Below are 25,813 nucleotides of genomic sequence, written 5' to 3'. Positions count from 1 at the left end.
GAGCTTTTTGGTCAAGCAAGGAGGGAAACTGCCTTTTTCTTTTAACCCTTTCCGTTCCCCAGGTGGGTTTTGTGCCTGCTGAAACCCCAGGCTGTGATTTGGGATCCAGGGGTGAGGATGGGATTCGGTGTTAACTGCATGAGAGGAGGTTTGGGAAGGCCGGTATTGGAAACAGGGCTGAGAACTGGTGCTTTCATTGCACGCTGAGGCATGCAGTGCTGGGTTCAGCTCACCTCAGTGTGCCTTTGGGGACGATGGCAGCAGGATGGGGGCATCCAGATGGGTGCAGACCCCAACCAGGCGTTGCACTGGGGGTGAAGGGATGTGACCAGTGCCGCTCAGCCCAGCAGCAGCAGGGGTTGGGGTGGGTTTTGGGGTGCTTCCCCCCTCGGTGGCAGGCAGAAGGTTGTTTTCCCTGCTGGGTGACAGGGCTGTGCCAGGGGGGAAGGAAACGGTGGCATGATAAGGGCTGGCTGCCAACCCCTGAGGTTTCCCCTTGTTTTTCTGCTTGGAGATGAGATAAGAGCCAGGCACCAGCACAAGATAATGCCCTGGGGACAAGGAGCAGGGAGGGAGCCCGTCGGCAGCCTCAATTCAAGGTGCTGTCGCCTCTGGGTTCTCAGAGGAACCTGATGGGGTGTTTCGGGGTGCGCACAGTCCACAGGGTGTGGAGCGTGAGCGAGATGGTAGTTTTGGGGTGAAAAGCCATTTTCCCCGCTCCCAGCCCTTCCCAGGTCCTGGGGTTCCCTGGCCCTGGGGTCCCTCACCCTGCTGCGGGGCTGGTGGAGGAGGAACCGGCTTTATTCCAGGCTGAACGGGAGGTTGCACAACCCGGCCCCGGGGGAACGTGAGGCGGGTTTGGGCTTTGCTCAGCCTTTGGCTCCAGCCCTCACTGCTTCCATAACCTTCCTCCAGCGTTTGTTGAGTGCTTCGCTAGCCCGGAGCCGGTCGGGATTTAGCTCCCTCAAGGAGAAGGCGGCTTTAGAGGGTGCATATTCTTCCTTACCCTCCTTCCTCTTCCTCAACCCCGAGCCACTGAGCACCTCTGTTTGCCAATCCCCTGTGCAGATGTCGACCTACAAGCGGCAACGCTGGACGATGAAGACCCCCTGGACTCCACTGGTGACGGTGATGGGTACCCCAACGGCTTCCAGGTAGGGCTCTATGTGTGTTTTAGGGTTAAAAAGGAGGATTTTAGGTCCCGGTAAGCAGCAGAGGGGGTTGCTGAAGGGTTTTCCGCCTGGGACCAGCCTTTCTGTGGGGCAAAGTCCAGTCTGGGCAGAGCCATGTTGGCTCCCGCTGGCACCCAGAGCCTGTGGGTGCTGTTCGCAAATGCCCCAGCACCCAGTTTTTCTGCCATCCAAACCCCTTTCCCAGCATGTCCAGGCTGAGCAATTATGGTGGCAGTGGGAGCTTTGTCCCCATCCAAAAGGGATTAGGTTAATTCCTCCCCAAGTAGCAGAAAAGCAGCTTAAAAAGGGCTGAGGGTGGCAAGAAAAAGAGCCCACTGCAGCCAGCGTGCCAGCTCTGGCACTGGAGCGATGCTCTTGGTGCTGGCCCCACTCCCAGCCCCATCGTTCTGTGCCGGGGATGGTGCTTTCTGTCCCCAGACCAGCGCTCTGCTGTGTTTGTACTTTCCCAACGGGGCCGTCTCCGCTCGCCGGCGCATCGGGATGTTTCCTGGGGATGTTTTTCGGCCGAGTGGGGAGTATCCTGTTAAGGCATTTCCCTCCGCAGCCCCCACCCTGTCCCAGTGCCGGCAGCAGGGACAGGGACGCCCGGGGGTTACGGCCGTGCTCGAGGAGGGGTTCGGGGTGGCACGGGGGAGCAGGTGAGCCTCCCGAAACGCTCACCCCGCTCCCTTTCCTGCCATTGTGCCGCCCTTCCTGGCCGGTTTCTGGAAGGCAGCTGCCGCCTTTCCCAGGCCGAACCGCGGCGGATCCGTCGCCAGGAGCCAAGCTCGTGCCGTGGGCTGTAGGAAGCAGAATGTGGGATGTGTCGGTGGGTTTTTCCAGCGGTGGGGAAAGGACATTGCTCTTCCCCCAGGTGAACTTCCGTGGCTCGAGGAGTGCCCCGGGGTGCTGGGCTGAGCGGACACGTGCCGAGAAGCAGCTCGTGGTGCTGGTGGGGGTGCTGGGGGCCGTGCTGGTGGCGTGTCTGCTGGGTCTCATCTTCCAGTACAGAGCCCGTAAGTCCTCGCACCGTGCAGGGATCCTACCCCCTTGAGCAGGGTGGGATGCTGGGGGGGTTCCCTGGTATGGGATGCTTGGGTGCAGGATGGGGTGCTCCCCTGCATCCTTTATCGTGGAGTGTGATGCTTGAGCACGGGATGGGGTGCTTGCCTGAATCCTTCATCAAAGGGTGGGATGCTCGGGCACTGGGCAGGATGCACAGGGAGAGAATGGGGTTCTTGCCTGCATCCCTTGCCATGGAATGGGATGAGAGGGCAGGATGCTTAGCATGGGATGGGATGCTGGTCTGTATCATCCTGGAGTGGGATGTTACGGTACAGGGCAGGATGTTTTGGCACCAGATGGGATGTTTGCCCACATCCTTTATCCCAGAGTGGTTTGGATTGGAAGGGACCTTAAAACTCATCCAGTTCCAACCCCTGCCACAGGCAGGGACACCTTCCACTAGAGCAGCTCTCTCCAAGCCCCATCCAACCTGGCCTTCATCATGGGGCAGGATGCTTCCCAGTGAAGCTCATCATGCCACAACGGAGGAGCTGAACCATCACTCCCTCCCACAGGGGCACCGGCCGTGTGCCTGTCGGAAGCCTGCATCTCCGTCACCAGCTCCATCCTCAGCTCGCTGGACCAGGCAGTGAATCCCTGCGAGGACTTCTTCAGCTACGCCTGCGGGGGCTGGATCAAGGCCAACCCCCTCCCCGATGGCCATTCGCGCTGGGGCACCTTCAACAACCTCTGGGAGCACAACCAGGCCGTCATGAAGCATCTGCTGGGTGAGTACATGGGAGCGGTGGGACCTGCGGTGTTAAGGAGCCCCATTAGGTCTGGGGATGGCCAAAAACCTGCCCATGGGGATGTCAGGTTGGACTTAAATCCCAGCGTCAAACCAGTCCGTGACGCATGTGCTGCAAGGACATTGGGAAGCAGACCCTGGCTGTGTTTGCTCTCCTGGCTGCCCCTGGGATTTTTGACCATGATGTTGCAGCTTTTTGGTGCCGAGTATGGAAAGGGTCTTGGCCCTGGTTCTGCAAACCCTGTGGTGGTGTTCCCAGGAGCTCTGAAGTTCAGGAGTTGCACCCCAGACTGCTTCCAGAGGATGTAACACCCCAATATCACCCCAAGGATATGGTTTTTTCCCTCCTGCTCTATCTTCCAGCCTTGTGAGTGGCTTTTTGGGGGGCTGGCTGCCAATGTGGCCAGTTTTTGGGACCGAAGCTCCCTCAGCAGAGGGAGGATCCGAGGCTCAGCCTCTGCGTGCGAGCACCAAAGCGGGGTGGCTTATCCAAGTGACCGGCGGGGGACGGTTTGTTCAAGCTTTGAGCAAACAACTGGCTCCTTATCAGCACTTTCCACCATGCTGGGGCCGGTTATCTGGAAAGAGAAGGTTTGGGAAGAGTGTTGTCTGTTGGGAAAAGGGGGGGGAGTGCGGGAACAGCTTCATCCCAGCTCTTCCTGCAGAAATCTGGTGCTGGTTTTAATGGGAGAAGGGACCAGGCCTCCAGCCAAGCGGTCGCGCTCGGCATTTCCTTGAATTCCTTGGAGCCGAGGGACCTTTAGTTAATAAACCCACACAGCTGGGAAGCCAAAGGTGCAAGCTGTGTCATGAGGAACATCAGATAATAAAAACCAAACCTCTGGGGAGGCAGAAATTTGGGGGGGGGTGGGTGTGGGGAATAAAAGGTTGGGTTTGGAGGAGGAGGAGAAAAATGGGTTTATTGTTCCTGCCTGCAGGAATAAATAATATCAGGCTGGGGAGCACTGGAACAGGGGCAAGGGCAGCGCAGGGGCCTGGGTGATGGTGGGAACATCAGAGCTGCTGGAAAAGTGCTTTTTTGTTTTCCCTTTCTTTATCTTTCTGCTCCAAGGAGCCAGAGCAGTCGCTGCGGGTGGGAAAGGAGATGTGGGCAGGAGGCAGGAAGGGGCTGGGGGCCATGGGAAGCTTTTGGAGGCACAGAGGGGACTGCCAGGGCAAACCTCAGCCTGGTTTTGCCCAAATGGGGCTGAATATTTCTCAGGTGGGAAAGTGGGGGTTCTGTGCCCATGGGGGGCTGGATGCCTGCCCTGGGGACCTCCTGTGAGCTCCCCCCGCCGGGTACCTCCTGCAGAAAACACCACGGCCAATGTGTCGAGCGAGGCGGAGCGCAAGGCACAGCGTTACTACCAAGCCTGCATGAACGAGAGCAAGATCGAGGAGCTGCGTGCCAGCCCGCTCATGGAGCTCATCGAAAAGGTTCAGACCCTTCCTTGGGGAAAAGCTGTCTCCCCTCTGCAAACGGGGAGAAAAGCTCATTTGTGGGCAGTCCCAACACACTCCAGAGCCCATTCGGGGTGCTTCCGAGGGAAGAGCATCCCCCAGAGGAGGCAGGCAGAGAGAGGCAGGGATTTATCATAGAATCCCAGACTGGTTTGGGTTGGAAGGGACCTTAAAGCTCACCCAGCTCCAACCCCTGCCACAGGTAGGGACCCCTTCCACTGGAGCAGCTTTGCTCCAAGCCCGTGTCCAACCTGGCCTTGAGCACTGCCAGGGATGGGGCAGCCACAGCTTCTCTGGGCACCCTGTGCCAGTACCTCAGCACCCTCACAGGGAAGAGCTTCTTAAGATCCCATCTAACATCTATAGGCATAGATTTATAGGCAGCTCATGCCACTCCTGGGCTTTTGAGCCCCACTGCGGGAAGTTTCCCCCCAGGACAGGTATTAGGTGGATATTTGAGCAATTCCAAGTGGTTATTCTTTACCCAAAATCTGGTTGCTGTCTGTTCCCAGCTGGGTGGCTGGAACATCACAGGTCCATGGGCTGGTGACAACTTCAACGCGACGCTGCGGGAGGTGACTGCGCATTACCGCATCTCGCCCTTCTTCTCTGTCTACGTGAGTGCCGACTCCAAAAACTCCAACAGCAACGTGATCCAGGTGGATCAGTCGGGGTTGGGCCTGCCATCACGGGATTACTACCTCAACAAGACAGAGAATGAGAAGGTAAGGTTTTTGGAGGAAAGGTGGATTTGAGGGGAGGTGCCATGGGTGAGTGGCACCCACCATGCTGATCCCCCCCTGTCCTACGATGTAGGTGCTTGCTGGGTACCTGAACTACATGGTGCAGTTGGGGATGTTCCTGGGAGGCACTGATGAGGAGTCAACTCGGCAGCAGATGCAGCAGATCTTGGACTTTGAGACAGCATTGGCCAACATCACCATCCCACAGGAGAAGCACCGCGATGAAGAGGTCATCTACCATAAAATGACAGCTGGAGACCTAAAGGTAGGGATGGAGTTGGTGAGCGTCCCTGCTCCGCTGTGGTTTGGGAAGTGGAGGGGATGGGGGGGGAGGTGATGCAGCTCCTCTGAGGAAGCCTGGGAAGCTCTTGTGCAATGACTTGGCCCATGTCCTCCTTGGGGGAATCCCACCCTGACCTGTTCCTCTAGCCTCCAGACCACCCCTGCAGCTGGTGGCCATCCTGCTGTGGCACTGCTGCCTATGGACACCAGCCTGGTCACCTCCCCACATCCCCAGAGGGGCCCTAATGGGTTGTGCCAACATCTCTGACACCCGCCCCACTTTCTTTTCCTTTGTGGAAGGAAATTGTTTACTCCTCTCTGACCTTTTGAGGCTGCTGCTGCTATGGGAACCGGCCTCTTCAAATTCAGTTGAATCCCTCTAACTGGGGCTGATGCAGCCGCTTCCAGCTCGGCAAGCAGTTGCCACCCTGCTTTGATGGGGTTTGGGGCCATAGCAGTGCCACGGCTTTTACAGGAGCTGGCACCAGCCGTGGACTGGATGCCCTTCCTCAGCACGGTGTTCTACCCCGTGGAGCTCAATGAGTCTGAGCCCGTCGTGGTCTATGCCAAGGAGTACCTGGAGCAGGTCTCTGACCTCATCCTGGCCACAGATAAATGGTGAGAGCCCCCAGCCTGCATGGAGAGCGCGCAGGGTGGGCAGGAACATCCCACTGCTCACTCACCACCTCTTGCTGCAGTCTCCTCAACAACTACATGATCTGGAACCTGGTGCGGAAAACCAGCCCCTTCCTCGACCAGCGCTTCCAGGATGCTGAGGAAAAATTCATGGAAGTGATGTATGGGACGAAGAAGGTGAGTGTGGAGCCCCCAGTGCTCCCACATCACCATTAAAATGGTGACAGCTTTGTAAACCAAGTCCTTGTCATGTTGTATCCAAAAGACAGAGGTGTGGGGCAGGTTTTGGGGTGGCAGCTCCAGCACAGAGATGTGGACCTCACCTCTCGGCAGGGCAAGGGGGTGAGAAGGTGAGGGGCTTTGGCTGTGCCACCACTGATGCCCACCTCTGTTCCATGCAGACCTGCCTCCCGCGCTGGAAGTTCTGCATCAGTGACACTGACAACAACCTGGGCTTCGCCCTGGGGGCCATGTTCGTCAAGGCCACCTTTGCCGAGGACAGCAAACAAGTGGTACGTCCCCCATGTGGGTCCCAGTGCCAGGAAAGCCATCACGATGGTGGAACCACTGGGGCAGCTGCTGTTTCTCTGTCCACCTTATTTTGTTCACTGTACATCTGCATTTGCTGGGTTTTCACTGGTCCACATTCCATCTTGGCCTCCCAGCCTCTTCCTCCCTGCTGGTGTGACCTCTCTGAGGTGGGAGGCCAGCTCTGGACCAACACTGCTGCCTTGTTTTGTCCAGGCAGAGGAAATGATTGCAGAGATTAAAACAGCTTTCGAGGAGAGTCTGGAGACCCTGCAGTGGATGGATGAAGAGACAAGGAAATCGGCCAAAGAGAAGGTGAGGTGTGGGCAGCAGTTGCAGGAGAGGGTGGTGATGGAGGATGGTGGAGCTGGGCGAGTCTGTCCTTCCACCCCTGGCACCAAAAGCACTTTGGTCCTTGTCACTCCACCAGGCAGATGCCATCTACAACATGATTGGCTACCCCAAGTTCATCATGGACCCTAAGGAGCTGGATAAAGTCTTTAATGATGTGAGTTGGTTGGATATGTCCTTTAGGTCTCCTATTCCCCACTCCACTAGAACGTGCAGGATGTGCCCATCACCACAGGCCCAGGTTTCATCCTGAAGGGTCTCACTGATGCCCTTGGCCCTTCTCGGGGGGCTTCCTGGAGAGCTGTGCACCAGCCCTGGGGTGGCTGGGGCTCTCGGGATCCCTGCCCGGGAAGAGGAGGAGCCGGTTTCCGTAATGGTGAATCACTGTCCTCCTGAGACTCCACAGATGTGGGAGAGGAGGAGAAACAAGAGCGGCTGTAACTCAGCCAGCTCCGAAGGCTCAGACATGACCATGGAGGGAGGAGCGGGGCTGTGTGGTCACCACACACTACTCATGCCTTGCTCTCTTGCAGTATGAGGCTGTATCTGACCTCTACTTTGAGAACGTCATGCAGTTTTACAACTTCTCAGCCAGGGTCACTGCTGACCAGCTCCGAAAACCACCGAACCGGGACCAGTAAGTCCTCTGCTCCGCTTCCCTCTTGTGCTCAGCAGGGAACAGCACTAGGATTTGGTGTCCACCAGACCATGCTGTCTTTGGGGAGTTAAGTTTGCGCTGATGGCTTTGCATTACGATAAGTGGATGGTGTTGGAGCAAACATAAGTGATGGGTTTATGCAGCCACGTTGTCCATGTCTGTGTCTCTACAGGTGGAGCATGACACCACCAACGGTCAATGCGTACTACTCTCCCACCAAGAACGAGATTGTCTTCCCTGCTGGCATCCTCCAGGCCCCTTTTTACACACGTGCATCTCCCAAGTAAGAGCTTATGGAAACCAGGGAGGGCAGGATTCCCAAATATCCTCTGGTCCCAGCATTCGAGGCTCAATTTCAATGCTGTGGGAAGCAGCAGCTGCTCTCTAAACCTCAGCATCGCCTCCTTGCAGGTCGCTGAATTTTGGTGGGATCGGTGTGGTGGTGGGCCATGAGTTGACACATGCCTTTGATGATCAAGGTACGGCCAGGGCCAGGCGGATGGGCTGCAGGAGGGGTGGCCAGTGAGGTGATGAAGGATCTGTTGTGGTTTTGGCAGGCCGGGAATACGACAAGGATGGCAACCTGCGTCCCTGGTGGAAGAACTCCTCAGTCGAGGCCTTCAAGCGTCAGACAGCGTGCATGGTGGAGCAGTATGGCAACTACACCATCAATGGAGAGGCTGTCAACGGCAAGCAAACCCTTGGAGAGAACATCGCTGACAATGGGGGACTAAAGGCTGCCTACAGGGTAGGGCTATGGGGCTGGGGAGGTGTGGTGGGGGGCGTGGTGTGGTGGGATCGGTGGTGTCCTCTGAGCCTGCTGTCCTCCAGGCATATCAAAACTGGCTGAAAAAGAATGGGGATGAGGAAACGCTCCCAACGCTTGGCCTCACCAACAACCAGCTCTTCTTCGTTGGCTTCGCGCAGGTAGGTCTCTTGGTGGTGGGCAGGAGGGGTGGACACATAGCTTTGTGGGGAGTGGAGGCATATCCAGATGATGATGGGAGGATGTGATGGCAAAACCTGAGGTCTCCAGAGGTGGTGAACCAGATTAGGGCGAGACAAAGCCGGAGCTCCATCTTCCTGGTGTCCGTCATGGAATCGGGGAGGTCCAGTTTGGCACCAAGCAGGACCCTATGGATGCAGACACTGGCACTGGTGCCTCTTGCCCTCATTTGCAGGTGTGGTGCTCGGTTCGCACGCCGGAGAGCTCACACGAGGGGCTCATCACTGACCCCCACAGTCCCTCGCGATTCCGGGTCATCGGCACCGTCTCCAACTCCCAGGAATTTGCGGAGCATTTCAGCTGCCCCCTTGGCTCCCCATGAATCCGTCCAAGAAATGTGAAGTGTGGTGATGGGAGAGTGCCTGGAGGGAACCGGCTGCTTCATCCGATGGCTGAATTTCCCAGGTCCTTTTGAGAGGCACAAACCACTTCTCCATGCAAGGAACTGCCCAGCTCTCAGCCGGAGCAGTGCCCACATTCCCGGGATCATCCAAGCTTCATTCACTGTGAAACTCCTTCATCCCCTCACTTGTTTGTGGAATGACTTCCACTTGGTGGTCTCTTCTTCCCCACCATGATCGGGCCATGTGTCCAGGCACGTGTCCATGGGCACTGCACTGTATAGTGCTCCAGCCTGACCCACCATCCCGGCAAATTCCTCATTTCCGGAGGCGATAAAGGGATCCTACAGCGCTGGCAGGTTTGGCTGCGTGTCTGAATGCACCTGATGGACCTTCCTCTCTCCAAAGATGCGCACATGAGGATGGAAAATATTTTAAGATATATTTTTTTGGGGAGGGGCAAATATCTCTATTTTTTTCATGCCTTGTGGAATACACTGGAAAATTTCAGGGAAATGCATTTAAAAGCCTTTTTTTTTTTCTTTTTTCTTTTTTAAGTAAAAGATGAGTATATTTATTAATTCTTTTTTACTCAGTGCAGCTGGAGGTGCAGCACCCTATGGTGACAGTGACTGGGGACAGGCTCTCTGCTGGTGAAGCTGGATGGGGCTGTGGATGCAACTACCCAGCCCTGGATCCTGGTTTCTCTAGGAGGGACTGTCCTTGGAGGATGCTGATGGGGACACTGGGGACAGGGCTGGAGGATGCTGCAGGGCAGAGGCTCTGCTGCAGCTCCTGGGATTAGCTTTCATTTCAGAGGGAAAAGCTGGCGTGCCAAAGGTGTCACCGCAGTGGTGACTGTGGGTCAAGCACCCGGAGTGCCCTCCTATCCCCTCTGCAGTGAGCTCAGCCGTGAGTTCCTGCCCCAAAAGCTTCCCCAGACAAGTGCAGGCGGTTCCTGCTGCTCCTTTGCGCTCTGCCATACCCAGCCTCTATACTGGGAAACTGCAAACCCCAAAATCACCCCTTGGCCCCAAATCTCCATCCTTTCATGGCCGGTTTGGCACTGGGATGGGGGCAAGGGGCTTTCGTAAGGGTTATTTTTAATGTTCTTTTTGCAGTTTTAAGAGGAAACCACTGACAGTAGCTCAGGTGCTGTGTGTTGTCTTGTGGGGCACCTTCTTGCAAAGCTGTAGAGGGATTTTTAATATTTATATGTAAAAGGAAGGATGGGGGGGATTTTTTTGTAACTATTTTTTCACCCTACATGTGGGGCTTATCGTTATTGAAATAATAAATACTTTTTACTTGGGCTGGAGCTGCTCATGAGTTGTTTTATTTTTGATAGCAGGAGGTTTGCATCCCTTTACCTGCATTTTAATCCTTGTCCACACCACTGGGACCATCCCATGCTGCCAAAACTGAGACCAGGAGGCTTTTCCCAGCCTGAGCTTCTGTCTGCTGCTTTTCTTGGAGGCTGAAGTGAAGCTTTTGTGCCCAAAACCCTCACTCTCACTGCGGGTGGTTGTTTGCTTCCCACTTCTATGGCATGGCCCCACGCATCTTCCCAGCAGGGAGGTCTTTCCCGGATGCTTTTTCCTTCCTCCTGGGTGAATTTTTGGCTGGCCAGGCTGTGCTTGGATCCAGCGGCACGGGCCCTGTGCAGGTTCCTCTCCAAAGGGCCTTATTTATAGTGCTGCAATGCTGCTGGATGCTGCCAGCTCGGTAACACAGGCCAACATTCATTCCCAAGCGGATGCTCCATGGCTTCATCAGGCTTGCCCGAAAAATGCCAGGCAGGACCTGGACCGCAGGCCCTGTGCTTGAGCCTCACCCAGCGCCTGGGGGAGATGATGGCCATAAAACAAGTAAAATCCTGGGTGCTCACTCGCTATTTAACCCTGACTCATTATCAGGGACTGGAATTAGGCTGCACCCCCTGGTTTGACCCCATTGGTAATGAGCTTTTTGGGGATACAGAGTGGTTTTGCTGCTGGGATGGGCAGGACTGAGCCAGCAGTGAGTTGGGGACGCGGGTGTCGCATAAAGACGACGGTAACATTTCCCTCATCCTATTTTACTGTGCTTTCTCTCCCAGATTGAGTCATAAACGGAATAAGTGCGCTTACTTTCTGCTCACTGGACTCGGTGTGGGCTCCTCGCTTCCCTGCGGAGCTGGGAGCGCGGCCGTGGCCGTTGGATTTCCCTGGAATCCGGCTGGAAATAGTGCTGCAGACCCGCAGAGGGCGGTGGAGCTGAGGGAATCGCTGCCTGCGCTGCTGGCTCCGGGGCTGCAGGACTCAGCCGCGCTGCCGGCGCGGGGGTTCAGCCTGGATCTGGCCCGGGGTGCCCAAAATGAGGTGAAATTCCTGCATTCCTAGGAAAAGAGGAGCGGTGTGGGTGCAAGGTGAAGAGCGATGAAGAAAGGAGAGTGGGGCTCTAGTGAAAGGTGTAGGGAAAGAAGCTGGGAGAGGAGCACAGCCCATGGATCCCGTGTATAGGATGCTGTTAGAGGTGGTTTAACCATCCAAAAGGGAAATATTTTGGCTCTCTGGCGTGTATTTGTACCGAGACACCAGGCTGGTGGTGGCTTGGCCACCACAGAACGGACAACCCCAGTGTAGGGAGCCTCAGCTTGTGTCGTGGCAGGGGGATGCTGTGGTTAAAGCTGCTTATGGTGGGCTTGGAGTGACGGTGTTTGCCTCGGTGGGTGTTTGGCTCTCGGGAGGCAGAGGTGGAGGCGGAGCAGGCAGGAGGTGAATCATTCACTCCCGTGCCAGCTCCTGCCGTGGGCTTGCCCGATCCTGGGTGGTATTTGCTTTGCTCCGTGCTCAGCCGTGCCCCGAGGGCAGAGACGTTTGCCGAGGGGCTGAGCCAGGGTAGGAGGAGGAACAAGGAGTGCTCGGAGCAGGGCTGGCAACGGGGGTTTGATGTTCTTTTCGGTTTTTGCCTGGAAGGTGTTGGAAGGGGATCAGTGGGGGAAAAGGCGGAAGAAGGCCAAAGAGGGAGGCGCTGCCGTGGAGCTTGCTAGAACCTCCAAAATGGGCTGGAAATGGAGCTTGTTCATAGGTTTGGTGGGGCCAAGGCAGCCTTTGAGGCTGCAGGAGGCTGCACCCACCCATGTGAACTCTTCTCATGGAATCCCAGCCTGGTTTGGGTTGGAAGGGATCTTAAAGCTCATCCAGCTCCAACCCCTGCCATGGGCAGGGACCCCTTCCACTGGAGCAGCTTGCTCCAAGCCCCTGTGTCCAACCTGGCCTTGAGCACTGCCAGGGATGGGGCAGCCACAGCTTCTCTGGGCACCCTGTGCCAGCGCCTCAGCACCCTCACAGGGAAGAGCTTCTGCCTAAGAGCTCAGCTCAGTCTCCCCTCTGGCAGGTTCAAGCCATTCCCCTTGGCCTGTCCCTACAGGCCCTTGTCCAAAGCCCCTCTCCAGGTTTCTTGTCAGCCTCTTTAGGTATCAGAAGACTGTTATAAGGTCTCCTTCCCAGTTTGCTCCCTCCACGCAGGATCTAATCCCCAACACATCACAACAGGGCTGGGGTTACCTACTGGGATCATCAGATTTCACGGCCTAAAGCTTCCCTGAGCAAACCAGACCTCCCTGAAGGAAGGAGGCCAACAAATGGGAGGTGATGTGCAGGCTTGAGTCCCATCTCACAGCTTGGGCCCTGCTCAGCGCATTGGTTTTCACCCAGAGCTGAGCAGCCATGAGGCTGTGTGTCCTACTTGATCTCAGGACCACAGCTTTGTGCTTTACGCTCTCCTCTTTATCACAATCCCTGCAGGAAAACAGCCATTTCCCAGCGACACCCCAATCCTTTATTTCTCCAAGTTCACCGACAGCTCTGGTGTTCCTACTATGCTCTTTGCTGCATGGCTGAGAGCATCTGTGCTGTGCCCAAGTACCTGACAGACCAGTGGGACTGGCGAAAGGGCTGGTGATGCTGTGGAACAAGAGTTCAGCGCTGTGAACTCAAGCTGCCCATGGTGACACATCAGTTCCCAGGTGCTAATAAAGTTAGCAGGAAAAATGGGAGAAAAACCGAAGTGGAGAGGAGCCAGAGGCGGTAGGAAGGGTGTGAATCCAGCTGGCACTTGTTTGGGCTCGCCAAAACTGCAGGTTCTGTTGGCCAAATCATCCTACATGGGGTAGTACAGAACAGAGATGTGTCTGCTTTTTCTTGCAGGAAAAAAATAAGATGGTAAAAAGATGGCTGGGGGAGGATGTAGATTCTAGAGGAGCAAAGCCAGGAGCCTGGCTCCATCACATGGCTCACGCTTCAGGAGCTTCAGCAGATACCATGTTGAAAATGCTGCTTTTTCCTTTCTAAATTGGCAAAAAGAGGTGATTTCTCTAAAGATCCTGGGCTGGGAGGCTCGGCACAGCTGTGTTTACAGCAGCTATTGCTGTGGAACAGAGGGAGCCATGGATGTCAGTTTGCTCTGGGGTGTACCAGATGTGCCATGCCTGGGAGCTGGTCCATCCTGGGTGCTGGACAATGACACCCCCAGACCACACAAGTTATTATGGCAAAGTCTTTATAAGCTGTGGAGGTGGATCCATCTTCCCAGCAGCCAGCTGAGACGTGCTGCAGGGCAGCAGCTCTCCAGGGTGGCTGGAGATCTATGTCAGTCCTTGGGCAACCCCCCTACCATGATGAAAGTTCCTCCTTTGTTCACCCATTTTTGGGAAGTAGGAGGGCACTTAAGAGGTCCCTTCCATTTGTCTCTTCAGTTTTCCTGGTGGGGAAGCAGGCTGCAGAGAGAAACTGGCTCGGGAAAAAATACCTGGAGCCCTCTTTAAATATTTGTTCCTGGCTGCAGATGGAACTAGTGCCCATTCAGGACTTCTTTACAGTCCGGCAAAGCTTTTTACCCTCAAAACAACCAACTTACTGCTATTTCACCCCATTTTCCACACACCATTTGAGGTAGATGTGAGCTCACCCCATCCCAGGCATTTCCCTTACCCCATAGCAGAGCAAAAAGCACAGAAAGGGGAACTAAATAGAATCATAGAACCACAGAATGGTTTGGGTTGGAAGGGACCTAAACATCACCCAGTTCCAGCCCCTGCCACAGGCAGGGATCCCTTCCACTGGAGCAGCTTGCTCCAAGCCCCTGTGTCCAACCTGGCCTTGAGCACTGCCAGGGATGGGGCAGCCACAGCTTCTCTGGGCACCCTGTGCCAGCGCCTCAGCACCCTCACAGGGAAGAGCTTGTGCCTAAGAGCTCAGCTCAGTCTCCCCTCGGGCAGGTTCAAGCCATTCCCCTTGGCCTGTCCCTACAGGCCCTTGCCCCAAGCCCCTCTCCCAGGTTTCCTGCAGCCCCTTTAGGCACTGGGAGCTGCTCTAAGGTCTCCCAGGAACCTTCTCCAGGCTGAGCAAGCACACCAGTCATCTTCCTTCTGCCACCGGCTCCACTAATAGCTTCTGGCACTACACAGTGTGCTCGTTTGGTGCTGCTGTACCCTGTAGATAGCACCTTAGTAAGTAAGAAACTATTCATGTCACAGGGCTGCTTTTCCTGGAGGCTGGTGCTCTTCTCCTGAGATCACACCTTGGGGGGTGGTGAGCTTTGGGGTACGCTGCAGCCCTCATGTGTGTGCACAGGCAGGTGCTGTGTCCTACACCTGACCCACGCAAACCACACTGGAAAAATTTAAAGTCTGACTCAAAGGGAAAAATGGATTCAAGACCCTGTCACTAATCTGGGTCCTGGGTTGAGTTTTCTCCAGTAAGCAAGAGTCCAGACTCTCCTCTTTCTAATCCCAGACTGGTTTGGGTTGAAGAGACCTTAAAGCTCATCCAGTCCCAACCCCTGCACAGGCAGGGATACCTTCCACTGGAGCAGCTTGCTCCAAGCCCCTGTGTCCAACCTGGCCTTGAGCACTGCCAGGGATGGGGCAGCCACAGCTTCTCTGGGCACCCTGTGCCAGCGCCTCAGCACCCTCACAGGGAAGAGCTTCTGCCTAAGAGCTCAGCTCAATCTCCCCTGTTTTAAGTCTGAACCCATCACTCCCTGTCCTATCACTGCAGTCCCTGTCGAAGAGTCCCTCTCCAGCATCCTTGTAACCCCCTTGACACTGGAAGCTGCTCTGAGGTCTCCATGCAGCTTCTCTTCTCCAGGCTCCATAGCTCCAGCTTGCTCAGGCTTTGTGTTCTATAACAACAACATTACTATTCTGTCTGCAAATAGGGCTGTTGGGGAGATGCGAGTAGAGGTGACTCATCGGGAAGGGGTCCTGCACGCTAAAGAAAACCCACCTTTCTCCTGCCAGCTTTCACTCGCAGCACCAGTTCCTTGCCAAGTGCCTGAACACACCACCAAGGGAACTGTTCACTGTAATAAAGGAAGCTTTTCTCTTCTAAGAGTTTATTTGCCATCACTTTAAAGTTATTACCTTCCTCCTAAACCTGCAGCTGCCCAGAACACGCAGGAGCCGGGATGCAAACCAGCTGCGGAGAACCTCCCTGGGGCAGCTGGGGTGGCCCCGGCTGGCGACCGAGGGTGCCGATACCTGCCCGCGCTGGGAGCGTCTCCCTGGGACGTGCGGCGCGGCAGGAACGCCGGGAGGTGCCAGGCGGCTGGAATGAGCCAGCGGCGGGGCAGGACAAGTCAGGACAATGCGGCTGCTGCTCGAAATCTGCTCGGAGGTCCCTTTTATCTCCCCGAGAGGGTACAAACCGCCTTCGCCTCGGCCGAGCTCAATCTGGCGCTGGTGGTGAGCGGTGTGAAGGGCTGGAGACGGTGGCGCTGGGGCGCCTGTCAGCACAGCGCAGGCCCTGAGGGGCTCCCTGCGCCATGTCCGTTGCCAAGGGGGCTCCCTCACAGCCGACAGGGCCCTTGTGGGGGGCTGCGGGGCTGCCCCTGCCAGCCGGCTCGGGAGCCTGGCATGTGGCCGGGGGCCGCAGGGCCGGCGGTGGGGCCGGGGATGAGGTTTTCAGGCAGTTTAGGGTCCAGGGCCACCAGTGCGCGGCCGGGTAACAGCTCCCGGCCGCCTCGCTCGGAGGCCGCTCCCTCAGAGCCGAGCGTTGCCGAAGTCTCTCCGGGAGAAGCCGAACGCGCCCGAAGCCGCGGGCTCGCCGCTGCCGAGAGGCTCCGAAGAGCCCCAAGCGCCTCCCGGCTGGGCGGGACCTCCCCACCCGAGTCGGTCCGGAGTTTCCCGAAATGCCTCACGCCCCCGTCTCCGGAAAGAGCCGATGTTTCCCGAGCGCGGGGGTCACGGGAGGTGCCGGGCCGAGAGGGGAGGGAGGGGAGAAGGCGGCGCGGAGAACGCGTGCGCCCGCGAAGGTCTCCGGAAGAAGCCGAGGTTTCCCGAACGCCGCTCGCCAGCGAGCTGTTCCGGAAAGAGCCGAGGGTTGCCGAGCGCCGGTGGGCCGAGCGGCTCCGGAGCGGCCCGAAGGCGCCCGAGCGTCCGTCCTGCCGGACTGCTGGAGGCGGCCGCAGCGCCATGTTTGATGCTCCGCTACTTCAGTGAGGAAAATCCGCCGGCATCGCCCGAGAGCCGCCACCGCGAAGGGCTCCGCTGCCCCCGGGGAGGGGGACCGAGACCCCCCGCCGCCGGCGGCTCATGAGCAGCGCGGCCTGAGCCGCCTCCCCCCCTCCCCTCCCCGCCGGCCCCTCTCCCGTCCCCTCCCCGCGCCGAGCCCTCCGGGAGGCGCGTTGTCACGGAGACCGGCGCCGGTGCCGGCCCGCCGCGCTGCCCCGGCCGCCGTACCGGCCCCCGGCCCGCTCCCCGGCTCCCCCCCGGCCCCGGCCCCGCTCCCCGCCGGGGGGTGGTGGCTCCGCTTGGCGATGAGTTTACCGCAGAAGGCGGCTTTGAAACCCGGCGCGGCGGCGGCGGCGGGGACCGGCCCCGGGAGCGGGGCGGCGGCGGCAGCGGCGGCGGGGCCGCCTCCCCCCCCGGCTCCCCCTCACCCGGCGGCGGCGCCGGCGCCTCACCCCAACATCAGGGCCTTGCCGCCCCAGCCGCCCCAGCAGTATCCTTTGCCCCGGGGGAGGGGGAGAGGGAGGCGGGGGGCGGCAGCCCCTTCCCCACAGCGAGCGGGGCCCGGGGAGGGGGGGGGGGGGGGCTCGGGGCCGCGGGGGCCCCCTCAGCCCCGGGCTGTGTGTGTGTGGGGAGGGGGCGTCCCGCGGGGGGTGGCGGTTGGGGCCCCCCGCTCCTTTCTGCGTGTGTTTGTGTGTGTTTGTGCCCCCCCATTGCAGAGGGGGGGCTGCACCTGCTGGGGTGGTGCGGGAAAGGGGGTGCCTCACCCCCCCCCCCTTTGCTCATGGGCTGCTTTGGGGGTTCGCCCCCTTCCCCTGGGGAAGCAGAGGGTCCCTCAGCCCCCTTCCACCCCCCCCCCCCTCCGAGCAGCGGTGACCCCCAAGGGTAAACTTACGCACCCCTCCTCGGTCGTACCTGCGGTGCTCCCAGGTAAGTGCTTTGGCTCTGTTGTTTTCCAGGCGGGTTTTCCCAGCCGGGGGCCGGTTTTCCTGGGATTCCTTTCTTTTATGGCCATTTTTTTGTCCTCCTCGGTGCGGGTGAGGCGCGGGCAGAGCGTTGTGCTTGAGAGCCGCTTCCTCTGCGGGGCCACGCGTGGTGGGGAGGGGAAGGGTCCCGCGGCAAGAGCCCCACCGCAGAACGGCCCCTGCTACAAAGAGAGGCCGGCGGCGGCTGCGAATGTTTCTTAAAGGTCTTTGCTTCTGTGCTGCCACTAGGCCCCAAGTCAGGAGGGAAATACTGCAGGGATCAGCAGGAAAGTGGGGTGAGGTTTTGTTCCCGTCCCGCAGCATCCCCTGGCGAACTGGCTCTTCTCTTCCTCCCTCCCAAACTGGAGTTTCTAATGGTGGGGGGGGGGAGCATGAAGTGCAAAGCACACTTGGGGGAAATCTGCTCTTATCCAGGCATGGTGTGGCTGTGCCGGGGCCGGCAGCACCGAAGAGGGTGCTTCGCTGTTGGTCGGTGGTAGCAGCTTGGGTTTTAAGAGGGTGTTTTAGGTGCTGAGGGCTTTTCCAGCCGTGTGAGGCTGCCTGTGCTCTTCAAGAACAGTGTTCCCCGTGTGCAAGCGTCTTCTTGCTCTCACTTTCATTTTTGAGGTGGGAAAACCAAGCCCTTCTCTCATCAGTTTAGGTCCATTGTTTTCTCGAGCTTCCGGCAAGAATCGGTCTTGCCATGACAACAAATGCGTTGCTTAAACCATGAGACTGTTGACGTTAGGGATTTGTTTGGGTCAAGTGAAAAGCCTCCCAAGATTTCGGAGTGCCACGGAGGGACGCGCTCCCCTCCGCTGGGTCCTCTTCTGGAATTCCAGCCTGTGCTTTAGGGGAGAAGGAATTAAGTGGGAAGGTGCTGTCATTGCAGAGTCAGCGGGGTGGTGGTGAGTAAAACTGTTGCTCAGGGGAAATTTGCTCACTTTTGAGTGATGTGCCAAGTGTTACAGTGGGAATGCCGGCCAGTGAGCCTGTGCTCAGCTGACCTGCCCTGCAAGGTGCTGGTTTGTCTGGAAAAGATCCCTTTTAACAGGGAACGTGACACTTGGGTGCCTTGACAATTGCAGTGTGCCTGGCTCTAGGATCAGGAGTGTGCTGTGCTTTCCAAAGCGCTTGATTTGAAGGAATCAGTAAAAACACTGTGGAGGGACTTGAATCCTTCCCCGCCGTGGTCGGGGGAGAGCTTGGTGGTGGTTTGTGAGAGTGGCTGTGCTGTTGTAGCTCAGACAGGCGGACGCCGTGGCTTTTGGTGGGTGTTGTCACAAGTTGCCTTGCACACGAGGGGTGAAGCTGGGGCTTACATCTGAGGTCAGGCTGAAAGTAAAAAGGCTCGGAAGCAGCAGGCGAGACCCCGATGGAGCTGGAGGTGTTCTGGCAGCGTGTCCCATCATGGGGACCTAACTGGGCACTCGGAGCAAGAGGTGGAGAGGAACAGAGGAGTACAGGGTAGATGTGAGGAGTTGGCATTATAGAGTGAGGAGGTTGAAGTAAGGAAGTCTGATTTTTATTTCTAGCCATGCCTGTTTGAGAACACACTGTTTGACCCGCAGTAAATTTACAAACCCCTGCTCTGTGCTTGTGGCGTGGACAAACCCCTCCATGTGTTCGTGGTGCCTTTTAGGTGATGGGATGTCCTGGTGAGTTTGAGCCTCCGCTGCAACTCCTGTTGGCTTCCAGGTAGTAAACAAAAGCTGTTACCTCGCAGGAGCGAGCGCGGGGAGCAGAGTTCAGCTCTGATTTACTGGAGTGCAGAGGGTCATCCGAGTTCAGCCTTATTTTTAGCTCTCTTGGGTTTCTCTCTTTTTTTTTTTCCCTTTCTGTTTTGATCCGACTGTTGAGGCAGCAGCGTTCTCCTCCAGCAGACACAGGCCGGTCGCAGGTTGCTTCTGGTGACTCAGAGCGAGCAGAGCACTGCGAGGTCTCCTCTTCACAGCAGCACAAGGGTTTATTTGTTGACGTGAAGGATTACTGTATGTTAATAGGTAGGTTGAGGCTCGGAGTTGGGCTTCCATGTGGTGAACTTTGTGTCTTCAAAAACACGTGTGGGTTTAGTACTTCGTACGTCGTGAAATGAAATGTTATCTTTGTAACTGAGGCAAAGAACTGTGTGAGAGGGAACTGTGCAGGAAAAGAGCATGTGCATTTGTGGAAAGGAAAAGAAAAATACAGGGGAAGAAGGGATTTAAAAAATACATATATTTCTTGGAGGGAAGTGAAGCTGGAGAGTGATGGACATGAAGAACAGAAATGTTTTGATGGGAGTTTCATTGTTATGTGCTGAGTAGGAAATTAATGGGAGCTGCTGTAAGACAAGACAGAGCTTTGAGAACATTCCTTAACTCAGTGGCTTCAAGAAGGTAAATTCCCCTTGTAGAAGTAAGTTGGGATAATTCTGCGGCTGTGGGAGTGGCGAGTGTTCAGTTGAACCTGGTTTCAGGCAGGAATTGTGCTCAGAAGTTGTCAGTATAGACACTGTGACCCTTGGCTGGGGGGATGAGATGGTTGTAACTGAAATGACACACAGAGGGATATCCCCAACAATAAATCCCACCTGCCCACCTCTGCTTTGGCTTTCAGACACCTCTGAGGAAGAAGTTCCAGATGGAGTTGGTTGTTCTGTAATGAGAGTTGTTCCATAAAAATGTCAAGGAAGGTCCCTCTGTAGTCTTCACTTGGTGCTGCTTGTGACTCGTGTGAAACTGCCCCGTGTTCCTTTACTCTCCCTCACACTTCCACTTTGAAGGATTCGTGTCTGTTGCATTAAGCTGCTCTTTACAAAGTCCCCACATTGGGAATGAATTCTCTGGATTGGTATAATCAGGTCACTGGTTTCCTCGCAGCCCTGGCCTGGATGTGGGCAAACATTGGGCTGTGAAGGACAAACTGGTGGACGTGGGTGAGCTCTGTGTCTCCTGGCCCTGCAGGGTTAATTTAATGCTTGACCTGGGCACCAAGCTGGAGCCATCATGGGCTCCGGGCTGGTGTCAGTAGGTTTTTGTTTCCTTTTCCAAACTTCCTTGTGTTTGGAGGGAGTTCAGCTTCCTGGCTGTTGATGGGCTCTGTGCAGGGACCAGTAAACTTGACCTTAATCTATCACTGTGGCTGTTCCAGTGTGGGATTGGGTATCTCTGGCCATGCGTGTTTTTCAGGTTACTGCAGTGAGGTGATTGTGGCAGTTTCAGGGTGGGTTTTAACAGAAAGTCATTGAAAATCCTTCTTCCTCCAATTTAATTCCATTTCTGAGAAGCAGAGAGGAAGGGTCGATGTTTGGAGGGGGGGGGTGTTGTGTGAGGTACATTGTTGCTGTGTATGGAAATGTGGGGTTTGCTGATGTTGCCTCAGTACTTGAGTGTTGCCTTTAATTCTTCTGGGTTTGTTTTAGCTAACTGTGCTGTAGTCCCTTTCTGAAAGCAGTGTGCTGCTTCCTGCTCGGATGAGTGGCATCTTCCGGATGCGAGCGGCTTTCCAAAGCCTGGGATAACTTCAAGAGATACAGGATCACTTTTGGGAATGCAAGAGACTCTGTGTGAAGTCAGGATGAGTTTCTGGCCGCACTTACCCGGTGTACGGGTGCAGGCCAGGTTGTGCTGTTGGAGCAGGCCTGTGTTGATGATCCTCTGGTTAAATCGAGACTGTTGAGGAGGATTTGGGTGCGTGGGGTTTTCTGTCTTCTCTTGGTGGAGCAAGGAGCTGAGCTGGAGAGTCATGTGCCTAAGGATTTCTCCAAGGAGAGCATCTTCAGCGTGCACTGAAGGATCAGGGTCTCTGGGTTGCTGCGGTACCCCCAGTGCCATCTTCCCTCTCTGCTTACTTCCACTTCAAGTGCCTCTTTCTGGAGCGTGTGATGCAACATCTCTGCTGCCTGGAGTTTAGCTGGTGATGGGTTTGAAGATGAAGACCCAGGGGTCAGGAAGCTGCTTGGGCGTTAAAGTCAGCTTGAAGAGCATGCTGGTGGCTTTTGCATGAAGTGCTGGGCCCCCCTCTGCCTCAGGTGGATCCGCTCTGGCTTCTGGGCAGCTTTGACATTGAACTGGAGCTGAAACGAGAGCATGGTTGGAAGTCCCCTTCCAGATGCCAGCAGCAGCTGCTCGCCAGGAAGAGTGTTTGGAGCCTTCTGGTCAAGAAAGAGAAGGAGTGGTGAGAGGTGGGCAGGAAGGGAGGAGCGGGGCTGAGATCAGAGGTGTTCTTGCTCTCTGCTTTTCCGAGTTCAGGAATGAGCTTTCTGAAAGCATGGCTGGATGAAGGGGAGGAAGAGCAGCAGTGTTGCCTGAGAAGTGTTTCCATTTGGGAGTGTCTGAAGCTGTGGACATCATACAGCTTGGGAGGGAATGCAGCAGGAGGGAAGCTTTGAAAACATGGAGGCTTTCCCTGTGGTAGCAGCTCTTCTGCAGGGGAGGACCAGGAACGGGTTTGTGAGTGTACTGCCAAAAAATTAAGTGCTTTTAGACCTCTCTGCCATCTCCCCTGTTGATGTTCCCCAGCCTTGGCACATCTTAGCGTTCTCTCTGGCAGAAATAGCTTTAACTTATTTAATGACAAAAGCTAATCATGTTACAGCACAGATATGTCACTTTACCAGCTTTGGGAGACTTGGAGAGAATGATTCTTCCAGCAATGTGATTTCACACAGCTGATTTTCCCCTCATCTGAGGACATGATCGTGTGGGTTCTCTGGCAGAAGCCTGCAGGAGAAGGTTACTTCAGCCATTTCAATATATACCTATTTAATGTGCAGTGCTGATTTTGGAACCCAGTCTGTGTTTTTAGCTATGGTAAGAAGTCGGTGAGAGAGTAATAGGAGACTTGGAACAGATAACTTCCCTCTCAGATGTTGGGATGTAGCAGGATTTTCAGCTCTGTGTGTGGGTTTGTCCATCACCTGAGGGCTCAAAGGCTTTTCCATGTTCTTAGCAAACACTGGGATGTGTGGAGCTGGTGCATTTCCTCTGGTTTTGTTTCACAGTAAGTTAGTGAAGCGCTCTCTTCAGTGGTCATAAGTAACCTGTATTTTCTTTCTCTCCCTAGGCCAGCAGTTTCAGGGCTGGTTAAGTGTCAAGTTTAGTTGTGTGTAAATCCGCTGATATGATTAGAGTTGCTGGAATTTTTACTCTGGGGAATTCCAGATGGGCAGTAGCACTGTTGTACAGGCGTTCTTCAGGAGGAAACTTCATCTGTGCCGTGACTGTGTCTGCTGGCACAGGCTCTTCTGGAATGAGTGGGGAATAGCAAAGCAGTGTTTGTTATGGGGCATGGAGATGTGGGTGCAGGAGCTGTGCGCCCTGGGGTCTGGAGGAACTGGGAGAACTCATTTTCTTTGTTCTAAGGGAACAGTTGCTGTGACTTCTCATAGTGCTGTGTTTTACACTGGGTGGCAATTTGAAGAGCTTCTCCTGTGTACAGCTTCCCTTTCCAAACTCCACTTGGTTTTGCCTCCCAAATAGGAGATGATGATGTGGAACAGCTGGAAGAGGAAAATAGAATGTGTTCTTAAAAAAGGAAAGGATCAAAGGGAGAGAGCAAAATGAGCTTTTAGGCTAGTGAAATTTTCTAGTACATGTTATTCTTATGTTTTATTATATACGTTTGGAAGGTGTCCCAGAACACACGCTCCCTTCTCGTAGTAGGTGATGGCACGCTGTTGCTGATGGGACTTGAGTCAAATTGCTGCTGGGCACGTAACTGGGTTAATGGGACAACATTTTTCCTTCTTTCCTGAAAGGAAAACAATGCACTGTGTGTTTGGATTGTACCTAAGAATTGTTTGTACCTCTATTGGCTTTGCAGTCATATGAAGGGGAGAGGAAAGGCCAAGTTTCCCCACACCAAGATTGTATCAGGTTTAAAGCAATTCTGCTACCACAAATAATACGTTTCTGTTGTGTGTCCTTTATCTGGTTGAGAGTGAAACTATTTCTAGAGCCTGAAATATACCTGGAAAAAAGGCAGAGTGGCTTCTATAATGTGCATCTTGAAAGGAAGCATATCCAGTCCTCAACCAATACCTGTAGCCTTCTCCAAAGCCGTTGGTGCAGGGTTGAAATGGGTCAGGACTTGTTGAGATGCGTGGAGCAGCTGCTCTTTCCAAGTGGTTGAGCTCAGCAGGAACGAGACTCTTGTGCTCTGCATGGGAATAACTCTGTCAAAGTCACAAACACAAACCCCATCCCTGCTCTCGCCCTGTCACCAGGGGAATGGCCTGCCCGTGGTACGGCCTCAGGGTGGTGGGCAAAGAAATCTTGCTGCCAGGCTTTGAGTTTGCTCTTGACGCTGTGTGAACACGGAGCCAGGAAGAGTTAATGCAGTTAAAGATCTTAAATAACACAGATTGTCTGGGGTTTGGAAAGCTTTTGGGAGGTGGAAGCTAATAAACATTGCATCAGTTCTCTCTTTCGGGTTGGGATGATGATTGTGTGTTTGTGTTTCGGTTTGATGTGAGGGTGACTGTGTGGAGTTACTGAATTACTAGGAGTAGTCAGATTTAAATGTCGGTCCTGCTGGTGGCATTTGAAAATCCATTTCAGCTAAAGCTATGGCTGCAATAACGGTGGTCTGAAAAAGAGATTTCCCTCTTTTATGCCTTATTAAGAAGTCGTAGAAGTCACTGGGCCTTGAAACCGGCATTTTTCTGGGCTTATTTTGCTCAGCAGTGACAGAAGTCTTCAGTCTTTTCAGACTAAGCCGGAGACTCTTCCTACAGGTATCAAAGGGAAAGGTTTTTTTTTAGTGATACTACTTGCAGCTTTGGTTTTTGAGTCAGCCACTGTCTTTGAAAGGCTCTCAGCATCCCGAGGAAAGGCCTTGTCTGTAGGAAATGTGCGTTTCCACTCTGCAGTGAGATTTGTCCTTCTGTCCTTGGGCTGCCAGGAGATTTTCGGCAGATCCGTCAAGTCTGATGTGAAATTCAGAATGGAATCTGGTCTGAAGTCTTGGATTTGTGTTTGTGGTGATGAAGATGCTGTAGACTTGACACTGGGCCCTTTATTTTGCAGCGTGCAGCTGATGAATTGGACAGACTCAATAACTATGTTACATCTGGAAAGGAAGCTGGCAGGGTGCTATAGCTGAGGGTATGTAACCTGTACTGCTCATTGGGGGCAAGTCAAGAAATCAAAACGCATTTAAGGCATCTTTGTTGTGAGTTGTAACATGAAGTTCATGGTGCATCGCGTGCTGGAGTGCGGTGGGAAGGGGGTTTCAGCAGTTGTGATTCATGCCCAACTTCAGCATGGAAATGCTCTTGGGGATGTACTTGAGCCGGTGAGACATCTTTGAGCTGAGGTTGGGGTAGAATGCAAAGTTTATGAGGCCCTTTCTCTCCACTGCTCACACACATACAAATGCTGGTTACTGGACAGGCTCTCTTTGAATAGTTCACTTTTTACGGGCTCTGTGCTTTGTGTTGGAGGTTTGTGAAATAAATTCAGCTGTCAACCTGTCTGACTTGGGTTTTATGTTTTCCTTCAGCATTATTGTGTTTTACAGTGTATTTCAAAGTGCTTTTATGGCTGTCTCTTCAAAAGAAACCAGATCTAATTTTTGTGGATATGCAAATATAGCAAAGTGTGATTTTTGATGAGCCAAAGCTGTTCAGCTTAATTGTATTGATCACATTCCAAACCACTTTATAAACTGAAACAGAAAAGTTCATCTGCACAATAAACTGTGTTTAAATAACTGGTGCTGAGCTTGTGCACCAAGTTTAACTTGGAATATTCCCATTTCCCACCCCCCCCGCACAAAACTTAGATTCTATTGCAGTGTCTGTGCAGAAGTACCTGGTGTTGCCGGCATGCACCCAACCAATTGTTGCTGCACTTGGCACGGTCCCCTTGCTGCTCGCTGAAGCCAAAGCTCACTTTATCCACTCAGGCTGACATTAAGATCATTAAATAAATGAATGAATTGTCCTGTCACCAAATTCCCATCCTGGCAGCTGAAGAACATGTGAGTTTTATAGCCTGGACCTGCTTCCAGAGTGTCTTGTTGAATGGCCTGGATGTCAGTAGTGGGGACAGTCAGCAGAGAGCTTTCTAGTGAGATGTGAGTGCCTTGCTGAGAGTTATGGTGTGGAGTGGCTCAAAAGCCTGAATTGCCAGACAGCTGATCATCCAAGAGGAGCATTAATTAACCTGTGAAGGGTGTGTGGAAAGAACCTGGAGCACAGCAATAAAACAAGAGAGCAGGAGAGCACCGAGGAGGGTGGAGAGCTGCTTCTCCGTTGGCAGCACAGGTTGGTCTTGCTGTTTGAAAGGAGTTTGTTAGGGGAAGAACGCAGCCAAGCTGGGATGTGTTGAAAGCAGGGATAACTCTTGGTCTCCATCAGGGAGTTTGCGGTCTTGCTGGT

General features: G+C 54.7%; 2 protein-coding genes across 9 annotated transcripts in view; both read left to right on the top strand.

Annotated features, from left to right (window-relative positions):
- Window positions 1–617: 617 nt before the first annotated feature.
- ECE1 (endothelin converting enzyme 1) lies at window positions 618–10,309 on the top strand. The gene is given in 20 exon segments (XM_065696198.1): window positions 618–665; window positions 916–988; window positions 1,069–1,154; window positions 2,047–2,188; window positions 2,753–2,965; window positions 4,298–4,422; window positions 4,959–5,171; window positions 5,263–5,454; window positions 5,947–6,089; window positions 6,170–6,284; window positions 6,509–6,619; window positions 6,852–6,950; window positions 7,066–7,143; window positions 7,520–7,623; window positions 7,817–7,927; window positions 8,056–8,123; window positions 8,202–8,392; window positions 8,476–8,571; window positions 8,826–8,961; window positions 8,964–10,309. Coding segments are annotated over 20 exon segments (2,367 nt in total). The 5' UTR covers window positions 618–632; the 3' UTR covers window positions 9,002–10,309.
- Window positions 10,310–16,474: 6,165 nt separating this feature from the next.
- EIF4G3 (eukaryotic translation initiation factor 4 gamma 3) overlaps window positions 16,475–25,813 on the top strand; it is a 150,847-nt gene continuing 141,508 nt past the window's right edge. For 5 of the 8 annotated variants that reach the window (XM_065696190.1, XM_065696187.1, XM_065696188.1 and 2 more), the window contains exon 1: window positions 16,702–16,976. In XM_065696190.1, coding sequence (XP_065552262.1) covers window positions 16,792–16,976 — 185 coding nt within the window. In that variant the 5' untranslated portion in view covers window positions 16,702–16,791. Of the gene's footprint in view, window positions 16,977–25,813 lie in introns of all 8 variants that reach the window. The other 3 variants (XM_065696197.1, XM_065696191.1, XR_010616238.1) reach the window with 2 other exon arrangements.

Source organism: Lathamus discolor, chromosome 16 (assembly GCF_037157495.1).
Source record: "Lathamus discolor isolate bLatDis1 chromosome 16, bLatDis1.hap1, whole genome shotgun sequence".
NCBI classification, from domain to species: Eukaryota; Metazoa; Chordata; class Aves; order Psittaciformes; family Psittacidae; genus Lathamus; species Lathamus discolor.
Note: the sequence above shows the minus strand (reverse complement) of the source record. Positions and strands in the feature narration are given on the sequence as shown.